Genomic DNA, 21,318 nt, shown 5'->3' with positions numbered 1-21,318 from the left:
TTTTAGTAATTTCATACCAAGAGTTAAAGCGGGTTCTGGACCATATTCGTCTTGAATTTGTTTTAGCACATCTGGTATTACCGAAATGGATGGAACACCGTGCGTTTTTGTGTAGATGGAAGCAAAGACTGTACCCCAAGTGTCACAGTCCTCAATGTGAGGTGCGATTCCCATTGGAAGACAGATAGTCAGAATCCTGTGTTTTTCTAACGGGGTCGTGTCTGGAAACACAGCCTCTATTTGGGTGATTTTTTGTGCTAACCAGAATGGTATTTGTTCCCGTTTAGCTGGTACTTTACCTAGGCAGGATTGTATGTTCTGTGGTGTAATTTTATTTGTGTTCCCCTGGTGAGGGGTCAGCTGTGGAATTTTGATTGCTGGTTGGATTGTTGAAGTCCGCATCACATATTGGACTAATTGTCTATGTATCTTTATTAATTGTTTTAGTTGTACTAAAAGATCTGCTGCAGGCATTCTTTCGAACTCTGGATGTGGTGTGTATCCGGCTAGGACCGGCCACGTTGCTCCTGGTCTACCTAAAGGACCGAGCCTGGTGATGTGATTATTGTGTTTTAGGGCGCCATTAAATAAGAGCAGGTGCTCTTGAAATTTAAGTGGTACTTCCACCTCCTCGAAAGGAGTATACTCTTCAGGAGGTTCCTCTGTTTTGTAATAGTGGAAGTACTTTGTTACAGCATTTTCTGCTGGAAAATGTATCCATGAATAGTATACCTCTGTCTGCCGATATTCGTGTGCCTCAATTACGAATATGACTGTACCACCTCTAGGTGTCAGTCCATTTTCTATAAGTTTTAAGGTTATAGATTTTCTTTTGATGACCGGGATGAGTATTATATCCTGGTCTGCTTCTTGCAGTGCAGTATCAGCTGCTGCGAGTTCAGTTGCTAATCTAACTGCCTCTCTTTCATCATCACTGTCTACCATTTTACCAACAGGATGGTTACTTTGTTTGTTTGCAGATCAGGTTTCTTATGGAAACAAAGATTAGATGCACAATATTTTGGAACGGTTTATCCTTCAACGTTGACTAAACCAAGTACCATACATAGGAGTTTCCTCCTGCGAGGTTTGGCGGATATTACCTTTCACCCACTCCAGACGTCTTTGGAGTATTATGGGAAAAAGGGGTCTGAGTGAGAAAGCACAACTGAGTTTCTCTAAATGTCTTACGTTAGTTTTATCGCCCTTCCAAACGCGTTGGGCGCCATGTAGTGTAGTTCCTATTATCCCAATAGGCTCTGCGCATTGGAATAATACCTTCAATAGTATAGGCCTAGACCAGACGTTAACTAGGTCTACTACTGTCGATATTAGACTTAAAGTTTTGGGTTTGCCAGCTAGCTCAGAGTTCACTAGAAACTTTCTCGAATAGGCAAGGAGGAGTTGAACCTCCCTGGATAGACAAGAAGGGATTTAGTTTCTGACAACCATAGAACATGACAACTTTGCTCTCCCCTAATCAAGAGTGTATCTCGAGAGTCGTGTGAACAAAAGGCAATTTATTTTACTCAGTCAGTACGTGCATTCTTAGTCTCATCAGATTGTAGAGAAAAGGAAGAGACGGGCATGTTCAATAAAAGATGTTATTTATTGATCAGTCTCTTTTCTCATACAAGAGAAATGGATCGATATTATTGCAATACTTATGGTTAAGTAAAGTGCATACATTAAAAGCAGAAGTATAAAATAATACTGTAAAAACATTGATATGGTTTCTAAGCCATATGAAGGTTTAAAATGAATAAGATATATTACATACACATATACATTTGACTACTCGTACTCAACTGGTGTTTCTAACTACGCCTACCCCGTGTACCTGACCTAAGTCTAATGCGTGGGCGGGAATAGAAAGTTACAGTTTAAGTTAAGTTTGTTTTGCCAAGTGACTGACTAAAGAATTCTCTGTGAGGGGTTATTCAGTTCTGTACCTGGAGTCTAGGATGGATGAGGGATGGTATCTCTCGTCTTTGGCCTCGATATTCCAGGCTGCCTGCGAGGGCTACCCGGAAGCGCCGGAGCTGGATTTCTCGGCAGGAGAAAAGGCAGCGTCTCGTTCTCAGCGCGTCAGGAAGGCGGGGCTGCGCCAGCGGGGTCTGCTCTGCTCTGGGCTTCGGCAAGTCTGGCTGCTCCGATCTCGTCACCACCGCGTGTGTTTGCATAGGGCAATATCGGTAATATTTATACCTTTAAGGTGCCGAGATTGACGTAAGGATGGACATAGATACGTCAATAAGGATGTCATACGACCAGGTCGTTAGCACATTCTTTTGCTGAAGTTCTCGGTGAAATCAAAACAATGGCCGCAGGGTTTTTCCCAGGTTGTCATAGGTTTGATTTGTTTTGAGAACTCCGTATGCCTTATCAGGGGCTGGAGGAATATCGCTTGTCTAATTAGATGGCAAGCGTTATGACCTAATCAGATAACACGTTCCTGTGCCGTAGTGTGGATTTATCAGATAACGGTTCCTGCATCATGGGGGTTTTCTGCCTCATGGGATGGCTGCTAGTTAACTTGTTAGTTTGTTAACCAGAATAGGGTCAGGAATAGGGGGATCGATACAGAACCTATAGGAATACATCACAGCCTTATCTGTGTTGTGGTCAAGCGAGGGATCAGTCCTGCTCTTCCAATAATCCTCCTACCGCACCAGACCAGGCTTTTTGCAGGGTCTTTGGGTCAGTGAAAATCAACAACCTGCCTTGGCGATGTACACGTAGGCGAGCCGGGTACAGCATTGCATAGTCAATGTTCCTCTCCATTAACTGTTTCTTGAGTGGGATAAACTGGTGACGCGCCTCTTGGACCTTCATAGTAAAATCGTCAAATAAGGCAAGCGTAGATCCCTCGTAGTGCAAAGTCTGTTTCTCCCTGGCTACTCTCCGCGCTGCATCCCTGTTGCGGTAATTGAGTAATTTTGCTATTATCGGCGGCGGAGGAGCGCCTGTTGCCGGCCGCAGGCCCAAGGATCGATGCGCTCTCTCAACCACAAACATGGGCAAGAAGGTGTCGCTGCCTAGCCGCGTGACCAATAATTTCTCGATAAACTGTTCCATATTGCCAGTGGGAGTCGACTCCGGAAGGCCCGTGATCCGTAGGTTTCTTTTTCGGGATCTCGCCTCTAAGTCTTCAGCTTTATCCTGCAGCATCTTGTCCATACATTTGCAGCCTGTGTCCATTTCTGTCAGTGACTCCTCCACCTCTGTGATGCGACGTTCAGCCATGTCGATGTGTTCCGCATGCTGGTCGAGTCTTTCGGACTTCCTATCCATGCAGTAGGAAAGGGAGTCAATCTTCGTGCCTAAAACTGTTAGTGAGTTTTGGAGGCCCTTTTCCATCGAAGCCAGGATGGACTTGATGTCGCCATCTTGCGGTTCCCGCTCCCTCTCCCCACCTTTGTCTCTGTCGTCTGCTGACGGTGCGCGTTCTCTGGGCTTGCGTTGTTCAAACGTCAATCTTTGCTGTGTTTTTGTCTGTTCTGCTCATAGCTGCTATCTGCAATAGGACTCACCAAGGCTTTTAAGGTCGACTCGAACCCCACCAGTATGGTCGTGAATTGTGGCAGGTGTGGGCCTGTGTAAGGGCAATATTCCTATTCAGCTTGTTATGCTTCCCTCAGGGACAGTTGCTCAGCCCAGGCATCCACCCCTAGAGACACCGGTCAGCCAGCATAAGCACCCCTGCAGCAGAGGGCACTCCAGTCAGCTCTGCCCGAGCTTCAGCGCAGGTTGGTGCGCCTCCAGGATGAAATTATGCACTCCCCGTAGCAGGGCACAGCTGGCTCTAGACAGTCAAATCAGGGAAGCTCCTCGTGTCCTCGAGTCGCAGAAAGTGAACTTGTAGTAGCTGGGGTACACGACGAGGGCGGCCACATGGAAGCAGCTAGCACCAGGAGCCACGTATTCCCAGGACTCAGTGCCAGGTCGGGAGCATGCCAAGCCCTGCTGTGTAGCATGCAGTGGAAGTCCAGCTTGGGGCACAGCCCATGGGGGGGTCGTACCTCGCTCTCCCTCCACCTCATAGGCACCAGCCGCGTTATTCTGAAGGGTAGGCCGCTTGGCAGAGCTCCCGAGTCCTGCAGCACATACCAGGTTGCGGATTCTTCTCTGTGCTCACCTCGTCCCTGAGTCGTCTCCTCCAGCAGGTCGCATCCCCTAATCTCTCGGAGCTCACAGTCTTCTCCCAGCCGCGTACGCCGCCGAGACACGCCACCCGCTGGGTAAAGGGGTCGCTAGCTTGGCTTCACCCTCCGTGGCCGGTATTTATTGCGGGGTCAATCTGCACATGGCCAATGATCCAGTCGGCACGTGTGAGCACGCGCCCCCAGCCAGGTCGCACTTCCGGTCGGCTAGCGATGTACCTAGGTCCAGGGATTTGCGGCCCAGTCAGCGCGCAACGATACGTTGCCGTCACCGTTTTGGCACACTTCACCTAGGTGCAAACTGGAAGAATCTTCTGGCAGCGGGTTCAGTCAGCAATGTAGGACTGTGCTTAGCGGAGTCAGTGCTTCACGCCAATGCCGGATAATTAATGATCGTGCATTGATAGTTGCGAGCCCTTCCTTTAGGCGGCCAATTTCGGCGCCGGCAAGCTGCTCCCTCCAGGGGTAAGGTGTTCAATTTCATCACACAGTGCCACTACAGCCCCCCAGTTAGTTAATCGTTATGAAAAATACATGGCGAGCAATGTCCTACCTAAAAATAAAGATTGTTCTTAGCTCCCGGGAGCCATGTTTTCCAGTACACACGAAGAACCTAGTATCTGACAGAAAAATGGCTTACTTGTTACCCATAAAGTGAACAAGGTTGACGTCTGCTCATGGAATATCGAGGGATTGTCTGCAAAAATAGATGATAAGGAATTCCGAATCTTCATTAGAAGATACCAAATAGTGCTCTCCCAAGAGACATGGGCACAAGAGGAAATTGATCTTCCACCATACCTATGCTACAGCAAACCAGCAATTAAAACAAAATTGATGGGGTGTGCTGCAGGGGGCTTGGCGTTGTACGTTACAGTGGATCGTAATATCAAAATTGAAGACATCAGAATTGACCACCGAAACATACAAACGATTAAGGTGTAGCCCCTCGTCCCAGCTAGCGTATGCCCCTGTTGATAATAAACGCTTATATTCACCCTCTCGGAAGTAGGAAAAATGAATCTATTGAAATTATACTGAGTCTCATAACAACTCAATGTGTAACAAATCCAGTTCCCATGATTCTCCTGTCGAGAGGCTTTAATATGAATCTTTTTCAGGTGACACCTAGGGATCAAATAATAGATATCATCAGCCACATTTGGCATATTTCGGCGAATGAAGCATTTAAACAACGATCTGATAGAATGGGGAAGGATGGGGTGCGTAACATGGAGCACGAAGGTTCACGAGTATTGAACAGCCGGATGCCTCCGGACATTCTGGCACAGCCACCTCACCACTCGGCAAAATCCCAAGCAGTTATAGACTACTCCTTAGTATCACTACCACTATATCATATGGCCATAAGCTGTGGTCTGGGTAATAGGCTGGAAAGCGACAGCCAAATGTAAATAATCAGTTTTAACTTAAACATCACCTTACGCGACCAATTGGCTTCGGATTAGGCTATCCTATGGGTCAAAATTACAAAAAGCTACATCGGTCAGTAGCCTGTATAGAGAAAATTGAGCACCAAGCAAGAGAGTTGTGGGAAGACTTATATGACGTAGATCAAAATCCTCTGATCCACTGTGACCAATTTTCAAAGTGCCTAGTAGAGAAAAACGTCGTTCAGCACATAGAGTACCAACAGTTACTTCACTTCCCAAGAAAATTTCCGCGCAACTCATAACAGCCAAAAATAATTTGAATCATGCTCTGAGGATCCTAAGAAACAATCCGTCCACTAAAGTCCGGTGAGAGACTTTACCTAAACCTAGGTGGCTCTACAAAAAAGCAGTTTGGGCCCAAACGAAAACTGAGCTTGATTAGTACTGGTGTAAAACCCACTATGCCGCTAAACGTAAAGATGCAAGTGAATTTTGAAGATTGGTAAATCATTCCACCAGTAGGAAATTTCAACAATTAATGTCAAATATATCCGAAGAAGCGTGTAGAAAACACCTGTGCATTATGTCAGGGGGTATAAATTCCGCAATTGGCTTATCGAATCAGCCACTTGTAATTATATTAGGGAACACTTGCCTATTGAGATCTACCCTAAAATCATGGAGGCAATTATTAGCAACAGTCGCCGGGTTGGTGCCCCGGGGCCGAACCGTCTCCTCCAGACACTTTACAAGAAGAATCTGCAATATTGGGCAAAAAAACTGACATTTTTATTTAACAATATTCTGTTGATCGAAGAAATTCCAGATAATTGAAGGGGCTCAATCCTGACTCCGATTTATAAAGCTGGACGAATCATGGACCCGCCAATTATCGGCTGATAGCCCATATGGACTGTGAGGCAAAGTTTTTCACCAACTGTTGCTGGCTGATTTGACGCCTGGGTGGCTTCTAAAAATCTGTTGCAAAGAAATAAGACTGGGTTTATTAAAGGCAAGGGTACCACTATTAATATTCAAATGCTAGCACTCACAATTGAATTGGCAAGGCGTTGCTCACGGAATCTCTATTTGTGTTTTATAGATTTTCGTTCTGTTTTTGATATTTTGCAGAGGGATGTTCTCTGGGATAAGTTATCGAAACTAGGAATTCCACCTAAACTCTTGATAGCGATTCAATTGCTGTGCACGAATTCTTGGACAAAAGTAACGTTGGGCCAAGGCACAACTATTTAATAAAAAATAATAATATCAAATATTTTAAAACAAGGTTGTGTCTTGGCCCCAATCCTGTTTAATTTGTATCTTACTGATATTTCTTCAGGGTTGAAAGGCATTAACTCACACTCTCCGTTGGTGGCTGGGTTCAAGGTCTCCACCTATTGTATGCAGACGATATTGTTCTGCTAAACTACACAAAGGTTGGGCTGCAGCGGTTAATTAGTGAAACTGCTTTGTATGCTTCGTCCCACGAGTAAAGATCAACTTAAGCAAGACAAAAACCCTGTTGGTGTCAAGGGGTATGGCAGCTTGCCTTGATACTCAGCATTGAAGGGCCCATGCTGGAGTTGGTTCGAGAGTATAAATATTTGGGTGTCATACTAGATGCGAGGGGCTGATTTAAGAACCAGCAACTCAAGACCTGGCTGTTCGAGCAGTAGCAACCTCCCCCCCCAGCGCCTTGAGACCCTAACGGGTGAGTAGCGCGCTCTACAAATTCCCTGATTGATTGATTGAGTGTGCTGCACTACAAAGAAGGAATAATTATTTAACTGTAGCATTTACTTCCCTCCAGAATAGTTTAAAAAGGTTGTCCCTCAAACCACTATTACAAGTTATGTCAGCTAAACATGTTCCATCTTTGACATATGGCATGGAGATTTTAAGAGGGAAGGCTGATAACAACATAGATAAGCTTCTGACAGGAACGTATTGTCGCCTGTTCAATCTCCCTCAGCAGGCATCGCCAGCACAAATTTAATTAGAGTTTTGGCTTAGAAGACAGTACTTAAACAACTTAGGGAGGCAATAAGTGATCATAAACACACGCAGGCCCATGAACTTTTTAATTTGGCTTTATCTACGTTTAAGGTATAACAACTATGGGCCTTACCCCTCTCTCAGGCAACATTACAGTTATCAATGGGTCCATGGAAAAAAATGTCATCACTATTGGATAGAGAGGCTTTGGCAAAAAGATCCCATGCATGGATGGTAATTGCAACATATGGCAAGTTACATCCTCAGAATTATCTAGGAGATCTGAATGGTTTAAATGCTGAGCTGAAGCTTATGAGACTCCTGCTTGTCGATTTTCAATTTTGCAGTGACGCACCAGCTTGGAAAAAGAAAAGTAGTGAAACGTCAAGCCACCTCTGCAACTACAAGAGAGACGATATTTGCAATATTGTTTGTAGTTTACCAGCTTTATCAGCTGAACACAGAAGTCTATTAAAGCAGGACTTTAATCGCCAATCTATACGAATATGCCGCCAAGCAGTAATGACCTGCTTGCAGAGAGAAGCTTTAAAATGTACTTAGAAGATTTTTAAAGTTCACAGATATAGCAGAGAGGTTACTGGTTAATAGTGCCCAGTAAAAGGCTCTTATCGTACTTATTCTATTAATTCATGAAAAAACTCCTAGAAAGGGCAGATAAATAAATTACATTGAATGGCAGGTAAAGCTTAAACGAGTGGAGCGAAGTTTTATATACACGAGTAATTGGAACACCATGAAATAATTAGGGCTTAGCATTGGCAAGCCTTGCAAGGATTTAAAAAAATTAAAAGGTTTGCTTGGTAACACTAGGTGTCAAAAATAAACTGACTAGGACCCCGCATGCTACACATTATGAATGGTTAGAAATACTCATAGTGTGTAGCAAGTTAGTAACAAACAGAATAAATGGGGTTCCATAGGTGAGAGGAAATAGTAAGCGAAGTGTGTCATCAGTAAATGCATTTTACGTGTAGGGATTTCACAAACATTTTATTTAGATTAATTGAGTGTTCTTACTGTAGAAATAGCCCTTATTTTAAATTTGTTTTAAAATGTTTACTAGTGGTAATATGTAGGAAATGTGTATAAATGTGTTATATTGTAAGTCTTTATTAACTGAACAATACATTTTTCATTCATTCATTCACCAAATTAACGATATAGCTTTGAAGGGGGGGGTGTCATATCTATATTTTCATATCTCTCTAACTTTGGGAAGTATACAGTGGTAAATTGCATAAACCATGAAGCAAGCAGCTGGAGCAAGAAGCATCTGATGCAAGCAGGCACATTACAGCAAGATGCACAGCTCAAAGTGAGAAACATACCAATCCAGAGCACAGTTTGAGAAGGGCAGGTAAACTCATTCAGTCTACAAACAGAGAGAAGTTCGATGGTGAGAAAAACCATCATAAACACAAGATGGCAAAGCTTACAGAGAAAGGCACAAACCGGGGAACACATTTAGAACTGTCTACACGGGGCGTGGCTTGGATGGCAACGCAGGCGGTTGCCTAAGTTCGAGAGCTCCGTGACCCCGGGGAAATAACCGCGAGCAACACAGCGAGGAGACACCCGTTCCCTCCGTGAACCAGCACAGAAGGTGTGGGAACGTGAGGAGCAGAAGGCTCAAGGCGCGGAGGTAGGAGAAACATAAGGAAAAAGGAGAAATAGCCAAGAGCCCTGAGGAAGCGACGAAGAAAGCGAGGCGGACCAAGATGGCCGGCACTGAATAGGAAGACACAGAGGGGGCACACGATACCGCAACACCGGACACGTCCAGAGACCCCCAGAGGCGCTGGAAGAAACAGCGGGGTAAAGGCAGCGAGCGGTGACATACGCAGCAGCGTGAACCCCCAGCGAGCAAGCATCTAGAGCTCCGTCGGAGGAGGGGGGAGAAAGCGAAACCGAATCCCGCTAGCCGGAGGCGGCCATCTTAGCACCACAACGTCGCAAGAAGGCAGCGAACGCTCCGGTGGCAAATCGGAAGCACGAAGCCCACAGCTCCAAACAACGCCGTTTTCCGCCCACAGGCGCAATCAGACCTAAGACTTTAAAGACACAAGCAGCTAAAGCAAGCAACTAACCGGAGAGCGAGGAGTACAACAAGCGTAACAAGCGGTGGCGGCCATCTTAAAAAGGGCACAGAGTTGGCAAAAAAGTTCAGAGGAAACACCAGCAGAAGGTCAGTGGGCAAGGCGCTAGAGGCAAAGAAATGGGCGCAGGCCCGGTGATGCGCTGATCATTAACGCACAACGCTCCAACCAGCCGCGGAGTGCTCACATCCCCAGCGATCTCTGGAAACTCGAGAAGGTCGCGAACGCTCCGGGGGGCAAATCGGGAGCACGCAGCCCATAGCGCCAAACAACGCCAGTTTCTGCATCCCAGGCGCAGACCTAAGCCTCTAAAAGCACAAAGCAACTAAAGCAAGTAAGCAAGCAACTAACCGGAGAAGCGTGAACAACAACAAGAGTAACAAGCGGGGGCGGCCATCTTACGTAGGGCACGAAGTCGAGACAAATACTCCGGCAGAAGGTCAGTGGGCAAGATGCGGGAGGCAAGGAACAGGGCGGAGGCCCGGTGGCGTGCTGATCATTAACGCAAGACGCCCCAACCAGCCGAAGTGTGCTCACAACCCCCGCTAACGCAAGAAGCCACGGGAGCCATCTTGAGAGGGGCAGCAAGGGTAGGCGGCTGCCATCTTAGAGTGGGACAGCAAAGGGAAACCAGAGCAAGGGCAGACGCAACTCTATTACAGCGGCAGGAAGAGCCTACAGAGAGCCGGGAACCTCACGGCAGTGCAGGCAACCAATATCAGCCAAGCACGTTGGAGCGGACATAGGCTCAGGAGGCCCCCTAAACAGGCAATCGGAACAGGGCAAAGTCTCAACGAACGCAACATCGAAGCCACAAAGAACCTGGGAGCAGGCGTAAGCACGCAGCAACTGGGGAGGGGTGAAGCAAATACGAGGGCCCACGCAGCCCAACACCAAGCCAAGGAACACAGTGAACACAAGTGGGCACCAGGAACCTCAACCAACAGCCCCCCTGCGCAGATACAGAAGCCCTGGCGTCCGGGAACACTAGAACGAGAACTGTGAGGTGGCCAAGCAGGTTCACATTCGGGGGCACCACAAAGAACAAAGATACGAACAATATAAACAACAGCCCACCACAAGGAGCCCAACAAGCGGATCAGCAAAAGAAGGACAGGCTGTCCATCTACCAGGAAAGAAGAGGCTTTGAAAGGATGTCGGTCAGTGACAACAAAAAAATTAGGAAAGACCTGGACTCACCAATCAAACTGAAGAGCATTCAGAACACGGAGACAGCAATGGACCTGCTCATCAAAAAAATAACGGAAGCCAATGACCTGGCCAAAGCCACCAAGAACTCCAATGACAATCTTCAGTTAGAACTCACAGCCATACGTGCAGACCAGAGCAGAATAGCGAACAGAGTAGGGGATGCAGAAAGAAGAATTAGCGAAATAGAAGACAAATCAGACACCATGGACAGAGACCTACGTTACATTTCCAAGATCTCTAGTGACATGCAGAGACTACTTGCGGAACAAGAAGACAAAAACAGGAACGGGAACATCAGGATCCTAGGAGTGCCAGAAAAAGATGAAGAGGCGGCAGGCTCATGCGCAGCACTACTTGAGGCACTAATCCCCAAACTGACAGGCCACAACTTCGAAAGAACTTTCGAGATCGACAAAGCGTACAGAGTACCGGCCATAAGACAACAGCACATGAAGGGCCCAAGAACAATCATTTACAAACCCCTGAGAGCAAACCACACCCATGCCATCTTCGCCTTTGCACGTAAGGGCCAATCTCTCAACTGGAAAGGCAAAAAGATAATCATCACCCAGGACTTCTCAAAGGGCACGGTAGAAACAAGGAAGGGCTTCCTGGCGCTAAGAGACACTTTGAAGAAGGCCAAGATAACGTGCAGCTTTGCAGGACCAGCAAAAATGAAAATATCAGACAGAAAAGGTACACGCTTGTTCGACGACCCGTCAGAGCTACGTAGATACCTTCAGGATTCAGATCAGGAGGTGATGGAACAAAACAGCCCGGGAACGGCAAAGAGAAGGGCCTCATCGGACGGCTCGGAGACAGGAGAAAATGTGGCAGCAGGTCGCCGATAAGAGACTCTGACACGAGACCATAGAGAAAAACGCTGACAACAACTACCTCAAAGAAAACGGACACCTACCTCATGACAAACGGAAAGAAGAGCTAAAGACTACCAGACAAAGTATTACGAGACTCTCAGGAATGTTCACTGAAGGGCAGGCCCCAGAGACCAACAATAGATATCCTTTTATCGTATGCACAGCACGGAGGGAAGCAAGGGGTGTTCTTAATTTGTACCTGGGGGGGCGGAGGGCGGAGAACCGTTGCTGTCGCACGTTTACAGTACGTTGACGGGGGGGAGGGGGTGGGGAGGAGGGGGGGAGAGGGCCGGGGGGGAGACCATGAAGCACGGACAATCACATCTTGGTGGAGCTATTTCTTCTTCTTTCTTTCCTTCTTCCTTCTGCACATACACACATCCCCATTCCTATCCACACCCCTGGGGGGGCCCAAAGACCGGTGGCAGGGCGACACCAGACACAGAAGTACAACATAGGAACCAGCTCAGTTAGCAGCGAGATAACGAAGGTATCATGACCACACCGGACACTCAGGCCCTAGCAAAGATAGCAGCAGACATCAAGATCGTTTCACTAAACGTCAAAGGCCTAAACCACCCCGTCAAGCGACGGAAGACATTAGACTACCTACATAGACTCAAAGCAGATGTATACGTCCTCCAAGAAACCAGAGTATCCATAGAGGATGCCAACAGGCTCAAGGCAAACTGGATAAGCGAGGTTGTATGCTCACCAGCCGTCAATAAAAAGGGAGGGGTGATCACCATTATCAGCAAGAAAGCAAAGTTCAGGGTTCACGACAACGTAGCAGACACAAAAGGTAGGAGACTACTCACATGCATCAAAAGGGGCGAGGAAACTATGCACATAGCAAACATCTACGGGCCGAACGCAGCAGACAAAAAGTTCTGGGAGGAGGTAGAAAGCGAGCTCAGCAAGATCCCATTGGGGGAACTACTAATCACAGCGGGAGACATGAACCAGGCGATGGACAACGCCATAGACAGGCACCCACACAGGCCTAGCCATGCTACACAAGAACAGAACACGCTTAAAAACGTATGTACCAAACTTGCATTATCAGACCCATGGAGATTACAACAACCCAGCGCTAGAGAATACACATTCTACTCGAACCCCCACAACTCGTACAGTAGAATAGACTATATACTCATGTCAAACACACACACACCTGACCAACACAACGGAGACAGGACCCATAGCAATCTCAGATCATGCCCACATCTCCCTCTCCATAAGCGGGAAACACAATGAAACACCAAGCAGGAGATGGCGCCTCAATAGAGACATACTAGAACACCCCGCTAACATCACCGAAATAGAAGAGGCGATCAAAGAATATCTCCAATACAACGACACAGAAGACACAGAAGTCATGACACTGTGGGAAGCACTAAAAGCCACAATAAGAGGGAAACTCCTAAGCATTAAGGCAAGAATGAACAGAGGCAGGAACAAAAAAATTAGAGAGCTGGAGGAGCAGATAAAGGAGCTAGAAGGGAACCACACTGTAAATTTACTGGACAGGAACACACTTACGACACTCACAAAGAAAGAGTACGAACTCAACAGAATATTAAGCGAGAGGGCCTCCACATGGATCAACAAATACAAATCCATAAACTTATGCTCAGCAAACAAAGCAGGAAGGGCACTAGCAGGATACTTAAAAGCCAAACAGAGGCAACACTCAGTTGCAGCAATCACCGACACAGACAACAAAACGCACACGGCAAACAAACAGATCCTCGAAACGTTCAGGAGGTTCTATAAGGATCTATACACAGCCGACACATCACTGGAGGCAGATGGGGGGGCAAGCCTGCTAGAGAAACTAGACCTACCCAAACTAAGCAACGATCAAAGAGAGGCGCTAGACCAAAACATAACCAGAACAGAAGTAGGAATGGCCATAGACTCGCTAAAAGCCAACAAAGCCCCAGGGCCAGACGGCTTCACGGCAACATTTTACAAACAGTTCCAACCGCTGCTCAAAGACACACTGGTCAGAGTCTTCCAGACATGTGCGGAAAAAGGGAACATGACAGACTCAATGGCGGAGGCAAACATTATTGTCATCCCCAAAGAAGGGAAGGACCCTCAGTTCCCACAAAACTACAGGCCAATCTCCTTAATAAACGTTGATTGTAAAATCTACGCAAAAATAATGGCAGCGAGACTAAATGCATATCTCCCCTTTCTCATACACAAAACGCAAGTGGGCTATCTGAACAACAGACTATCACAAGACAACACCAGACTGCTCTGCCACCTGATAAACCGCACTGTAAACAGTACGGAGAAGGCCGTTATGATCGCGCTAGACGCAGAAAAGGCCTTCGATAGAGTCTCATGGCCATTCCTAGACCAATGTATGCGCAAATTCGGACTTGGGGAAAGATACAGAGGCATGATCATGTCTCTGTACAAAAACCCCCGGGCTCGAGTGGTGGTCAATGCGGCCACATCAGAAACACTCAACCTAGGCAGAGGGACAAGACAAGGGTGCCCTGTATCACCGGGGCTATTCCTGCTGGCACTAGAGCCACTCCTCCACATGATTAGGTCTAACCCGCGGATCACAGGAGCGCAAGTAGAGGGTCAAGCCTTCAAGCTAGCAGCATACGCGGATGACATCCTGATCACCACAAGCAACCCACAAGAGTCAATAGAAGCACTCGTACAAACAATAGAGGAGTACGCACAAGTCTCAGGGTACAAACTTAACAGGGATAAATCCGAATGCAAACCGATGAACTGCCACACCACCAGAACAGTCCTAGGAACGTCCGGACTGGCGTGGCAAACCAAACCCCTAAAATATCTTGGCCTCCTCCTAGGGAGGGACCTTAGATCAACCTTAGACCACAACGAGGAAGCGATGCTGAAAAAGATTAAGACCAAGCTAGAAACATGGGGCCCCAAATTTATTAGCTGGTGGGGAAGAATTGAGACAATCAAGATGATGGTCACCCCTATGCTAAACTACTTGCTGTCCATGTTGCCACTTACTCTAACAACGGATTTCCACAAACACATGGACAAAGCTATCAACACGTTCCTATGGGGGGGGGGGAGCCAAGAATCAGCCAAGCAAAACTCAGACTTAAAAAAGAACAGGGAGGACTGAACCTCACAAACTACAAGACCTTCCAACCGGCATGCCTTGCCAAACAGGGACTACACTGGGTTGCCCCCACACCAGAGTACATGCCGGTATGGCTCGACCTGGAAAGGGGCATCCTAGGAGGAGCAGACCCGATCATGGCGCTTACGGCAAACAGACACCCAGAAGTCAAAAATGCGATACTCCGGAACACAAAAACAGAGCTACTGAGAGTAGATAGGGAACTTGAAGTAAGCATCAGAGGAACCAGATGGGAGTCAATATGGCATAACCCCAAAATCACATACAAAGGGAAGGCGCTAGACAGCAAAGAGTGGTATAGCAGAGGAATTATGACGCCGGCACAACTAGAAGTAGGAAACAACCCACTCACCTACAAGGCACGTCAGCAGATAACCAGACTACCAAACAGGGAATTCTACGAATTCCTAAGAATCAAAGCAGCCATCACCAGGGCAAACCTCTCCAAACACAAACTCACCATCATACAGTATGCACAGAATCTAAACAAGACAGGCCACCAAACAGCGCAGATCTACAAACTAATCACACCACGCACCACAGCTCTAAACAACAAAACAATATCCTTCTGGGAGGAGACCATACAGAGACCGCTAAACGAAGAGAAGAGGGCTAGAGTATGGACTTCGGCATCCAAAAACAAAGTAACACCGCAGTTGGCACAAACAAAATACTGGATACTACACAGACTACACTGGACACCAGCGAAACTAGAAACAGTGGGGGCAAGCAAAAGTAGCACCTGCTGGAACTGCCATAAAGCAAGGGGAGACCTAGCCCACATGATATACGAATGCCCCAAAGTTAAAACATTCTGGAACAAAGTATACAACCTCATAGACACAATCACAGGAAGCCAGACACAACGAGGCCTAGCGGGTATTGCCACCGCCTTTCTAGCACCACAGCTTCAGTCCAAAGAAGAACGTGAACTAATCGACGTTCTGCTGTCGGCAGCGGTAAAAACCATCCTGGGGAACTGGAAGAACACTAGCAAAGCCACCTTTAAACGCTGGTTCAACTGGGTTACATTCCTTCGGGGGGCAGACAACATTACCGCCAAACACAAGGTGGCAAACCATACAGCCAAAGAGGACATGTGGGAAGCCCTCCATGCCCACCTGAGGCAGTAAACCGTAAACCCCCCTCTCTCTTCTCTCTTCTTCTCTCTCTCTCTGGCTCCACTATGCCAAAGTACACATTGTAAGAGCTGCCCAAAGTATGACAACTGTTTTGTTTTGTAAAATTTATTTTCAATAAAATATTTTGAAATTAAAAAAAAGAAATAAAAAAAAAGAACTGTCTACATCTGTAAACTTTTCTCAGCTATGTGGTTGAATCCCCTATTCTTACTATGTATTTCACAATTAATATTTGATAATACATTAGTATGTTTAAAGCTTTTTGGTGAACGAGCTAGGTGATATGAAGGCTGCTGTTTGGGAAATAGAAAAACTGCTTGCCTCGAAATCATTAATGAAATGAGGGACTATTTATTTAAAAGACCTAAAGAACATGTAAGTCAAAAGCCAATTGGAAAAACAAGAGTCAGTTCAGAATTCATATGATATCATTCCTAAAACTGAGAAAAGACTGAAAAAAAGGTTCAGTGGAGCACCATGTCATGGAGTTGCATGTTTGCTTGTTTGCAAATTGTAAATTCTTCTGTCTAGAAAGGGAGTGTTCGGTTCTCTACTAGAGAAGCATGAAAAGTCTGTCAGACTCCCTGCTAGAATGAAATGAGACAAGGATGCATTTTGTTTGTCAGCTAGAACATTCCCCCAAAACTGAAGATAAAACGAAAAGCGGGTTGAGAGATTCGTCCCAAAAACTCCTGTCCAAAAATCTGTTGGGGATATATATACATGTCAACATTTGGTACCAGAGAAGAGACAGATTCAGGGCGAAAAAACGTGGGAATTTTCCCGTTAGAATGCATTGAAACTGAGGACGCAGTAAGTGGGAAGCAGGCCAAATTATTCTTGTATCACATGTTTAAACTTTCATGACTCTCCCACCTAAATGAGTAGTGTTAGCAGTCATTAGGGGAATCAAGTTGGTGTATCCCAGTACTAAGACCAAGAAAGAGGCTGTACAGAACAGGAACTCTATGAAACTGTACTTGCAGATCCAACCAACACATGTACTTTTTTAGAACATGGTAGTCTTAATTGCAACCCAAGGTTCAAGCTACTTCATTATAGGGAATCCGGGTGAATTTACTATGCCCAAAAGGTCTTAGAAGCAGGTATCTCACTGGATTGAGTGAGGCTAAGTTTTGACCGAGGGAATCCCAAGCCAGTTGCCTTTCAGACAGCGAATAAGACGTGTGTGGCTCAAAATACAGAAGATTAGTTCAATTCAACTGTATTGCTTTTTGAGCAAACACTCAAACATACCATCATTACAATCAAATCATGTTGAGTTAAAAAACAGTACACTGCAGGCCTTCACCACAGAAGCTAAAATAAAATGTAGTCACTGGAATATAGTACTTCACTCGCTTACTTCAACTTGAATCGAGATTATATGTAGAGTTTGCTTCAATGTTTACACAACCAGAATAATAAAATGGATAATGTCACTGTCATAATGAACACTGACACTTGGAAATGTAATTGTCATAAACTTGTATTGACAGCAGATGCTGTTCAGGAATTATTTAAAGCTACATTATTAATTTCCTTTAATAGGTTTCTCAAAATTCTTTTGCTAGTTTCCTCATCAGCCCAGGAATCCCTGACCGAATAGTTTATATCAATTCTTCAGTGTACTCATAGAAGTTGTTTGGTTGCATGATTAAACTTTATGCTTTAGGGGCAGTAATCCAAAGTAAGCTCAGAAATGATCTGGGTAGCCTTTTCCAGCAGGAAGCAATATTGAAGGCTCGACCAATGCACTACAACCAAGTAAACCAAGCTTGAGTATTATAAGAACCTGAGGAGTGGCCTACCTGAGGCTAAATATTCGTCTTGCAGCAGTCGCTTCAATGCAGTTTATAATGCCATAGGTCCTCTGTGAAAAACTGGGGAAACGTGAAACACAGTAGATGGTATTTTTGTTTTGAAAGTATTGAAAAGAGGTGATACAGAAAGTCCACAGTCACAATTACTTTAATCTACTATAAGCCACCATGACGTTTGTTTCAACACTGTCTATGTGAAGACCTCAGCTTAAGTTAGAATTTTAAGGTAACACCTAAAAACACGTAGTTTAGTTTTATTAAGATTAGTTGTTAAAAATGTAATGCTTTTTTAAACTGATAAATCTAGCTACCACTGAAGGCCAATGGCAGTCTAATCTAGCAAAATCAGATTATCAGATAACACTAGCCTGGAGACTACATGTTTGTTTTTTTAGATTAAACAACTTCTCCCCTAGTTAAATAGGAAGGCAGAACTGCAAGATAGAAATTGAAAAGGGTGGGACTCGGAGGATGCCAGGCCAGGTCTACCTCAGCAATGAGAAATCCAAGCATGCAATAAGAGAGGACAATAGCCACAGAGGACACACCGCTACAGAAAAATCCTATGCCAAGAAAGAACAAGCAGAGGAGGAAAAGAGCTTATTTTTTTCAATAGAAACCCTAAACTTCGTTGACATCTCATATGGATAAATATTTTCAACCCAAAAAAATAGATAATGGCGTTATACAACCTGCTCCCAATAAGAAAAAACTCAGATGAATATGAGCTCCTTTTTGATAAAACACCATATACCACACCACTGCCATTTCTAAATTCTGTAAATAGCAGGTATTTTAATTATCCAATTTGTAGGTACTTAAGTTAATGCCATTGGATGGATAGAGTTGCTTTTGTCCGGATTCAAACTTTGTGAACAGTGAGCATTTTAACTCACTGAGCCATGGTACCTGTTTTATTAGTTACAGCATATGTGTAAAAAAATCAAATGCTAACAATTGTATTCTTCCTCACCAGCAAGATGTATCCATCGATAAATTAAATAAACTATTTATTTTTTTCATATGCAAATATATAAAAATATATTGATGGCCCACCTTAATGCGATGAAGACTGATGCAATATCATTCCTACAGAGGAACAGCTGTCCAAGCTCTGGTTCTATTTCACCTCATTATTGGCAACTACCTCTCTAAAATACCACCTATACTTACTGATGAACCTGCTCCATGTTGTATCCCAAAATGACAAGAGGAGAGAGTAGACTGCCTAGCATACCGGCACACAATTAACACAGATGCATTGTGGTCCATGTAGTGCATAACACTCATTCCACTTAAAAGTCTTCAGTATTCAACATTGATGGTTCAGCCAGTGCTGTGTATCTCTAGATATGTGTTTCAGGATATTTATTCTTCCTCAGTAGAGAGTACTACTTAGAATTTGGGGGTGCTGGCAATGCTGTTCAGTCTTCTCAGGTTTCTTTACCACTTCCAAAGTGCAGGTACATCCCATTGTTGTCAGCCAAGTGACTCAACAAGGAGGCATCACAAAAGGAAGAGGGAACACAGTACATGGCATACCAGCACACAATTCACACAGATGCGTTGTGGTAAGTGCAGTGCATGATAACACTCACGTTAGTTAAAAAGTCTTTAGTATTCACCATTGTTGTTGCAGCCAGTACTGTGTGTCTGTAAACATCTTTCAGGATATTGTCCTTCAGAAGAGAGTAGCATTTTACATTTTGGGGTGCTGGCAATGATGCTCACATTTTTCCCAGGTTTCTGTTCCACTCCCTCAGCACATGTACCACTCCCAGAGCACATGTGCATCCTAATTAGTTTGTCTGCCCAATTACTCAACAAGGAGCCAATCACTAAAGGGGAAGGAAGCACACTGCCTGGCATACCACCACACAAGTTGCCCAAATCCATTGTGGTAAATTCAGTGCAGAATAACAACTGGATCCCCACCTCTCCTACAAAGCATTAACACAAACCCTATTTGTAATGTTTCATCCCCTGTCGACAGTTCATCTGGCTTTTTAGTGTCCTTTGGTCATATGGGCATGTTATAAAACAATTAAAATAAATAACCCCCCATTCTGGCAGTTAACTTGATGGTCTTTCCAACAAAAACAACTTGCCCACATCAGTTGTTACTATTTTCAAGTGAATGAATATGGTATATGTGAAAGAAGTTGATCTGTGAAGCAATCTACCTCATTCTTCCAGATTGGTTTTAATAAAAATCTGCAAATTTCACAAATGAAAAATGATGACACCACAGCACAGGCTTGTAATGTAACTTGATCACTCTTGATAGTGCTCTTAGTTCAGACTTTTGCAATAAAAGAGATTAAATACCTATTTTAGTTGGGACGTACATGTCCTGGGGCTATTTATTCTGTGATGTTTAATAGCGTGTATTATGCTGTATTGGGTCTGGATATAACTCTTTAAAAATCACACGAAGTGTAAAACATATAGTAAACAAACAACCGCCACTTAATTCCTGAACTTCTGTAATGCTAAAATGTTTCTCACTGAATAGTTTTCTATAATGAGAAAACAAGGCTGACGGCACTGCACTTTTTTCCTCAGCCTTGGCCGTAGTTTTGCATGAGTTCTGCATATGCTAGTTGTGAAAAAACCATCAGTAGCTTTCTAACCATAATTCTTAATGTTCCACAGGCCTCATCCTACCTGAAACAGGGGAAGTATCAAAAGGCAGAAGAACTCTACAAGGACATCCTCACCAAACATGAAAAGGACTTCTCCGCTGCTGAGGGTATGACTCCATATGAACATGCGTTTGGCCCTTATTGTACATATTAAGATAAGATAGTGGAGCAAATGGTTTCTGGGTCTCAAATGTTGATACAGTATCATAAACACTAAGGGGCCGATTAGGATGGCGGACGGACTTGCGTCCGTCCGCCACCCCTGAGTAGGAGGGACCATCCGCATGGGCAGCGGCGGTCCCTCCATGGCAATTAGGATGTGACCGCCACCTTGGCGGTCACATCCTGTATGTTTTACATTGCGGCGGGTGCTGCTTGAAGCAGCACCCGCCGCAATGTAAAAAACTAAAGCTGTGCATTTGCATGCACAAAGCGGCAGGCACCGCGCGGTGCCTGCCGCTTCGTGCACGCAAAGGCAGGGGGGTACCATAGGTACCCCCCATGTGCACCCCCCACGCAACCTTCACCCAGGGGGCCCGCAACGGGCCCCCAAAGTGATTGTCCGTATGCTCTTCCACGGCGGAAAAGCCGCCGCGGAAAAGCATGACTTTCCCTACATCCTAATATGGCTGGCGGTGTCTGATAGACACGGCCTGCCATGTTAGTGCTTTTCCGCCGTGGTCGCCTTCCGACCGCGGCGGAAAAGCGGCGGACAGATTGTGAGATCCACCTGCCATCCTGATTTGGCGGTGGGTCTTTCAGGCCTCCTCGGCGGATTTCCCGCATACTCCGGGC

The 21,318-nt window shown here is 45.4% G+C and overlaps 1 protein-coding gene across 1 annotated transcript in view; it reads left to right on the top strand.

The window, feature by feature from the left end:
- Positions 1–21,318, top strand: part of KLC3 (kinesin light chain 3) — a 931,842-nt gene that overhangs the window by 816,257 nt on the left and 94,267 nt on the right. Inside the window, exon 9 of the mRNA XM_078660896.1 lies at positions 20,534–20,630. Within this exon, the coding sequence (XP_078517022.1) occupies positions 20,534–20,630 (97 nt within the window). The remainder of the gene's footprint in view (positions 1–20,533; positions 20,631–21,318) is intronic.

Source organism: Lissotriton helveticus, chromosome 9, assembly GCF_964261635.1.
Source record: "Lissotriton helveticus chromosome 9, aLisHel1.1, whole genome shotgun sequence".
In the NCBI taxonomy this organism is placed as follows: Eukaryota; Metazoa; Chordata; class Amphibia; order Caudata; family Salamandridae; genus Lissotriton; species Lissotriton helveticus.
The sequence above is the reverse complement of the archived record's forward strand: the minus strand, read 5'-3'. Positions and strand labels throughout refer to the sequence as shown.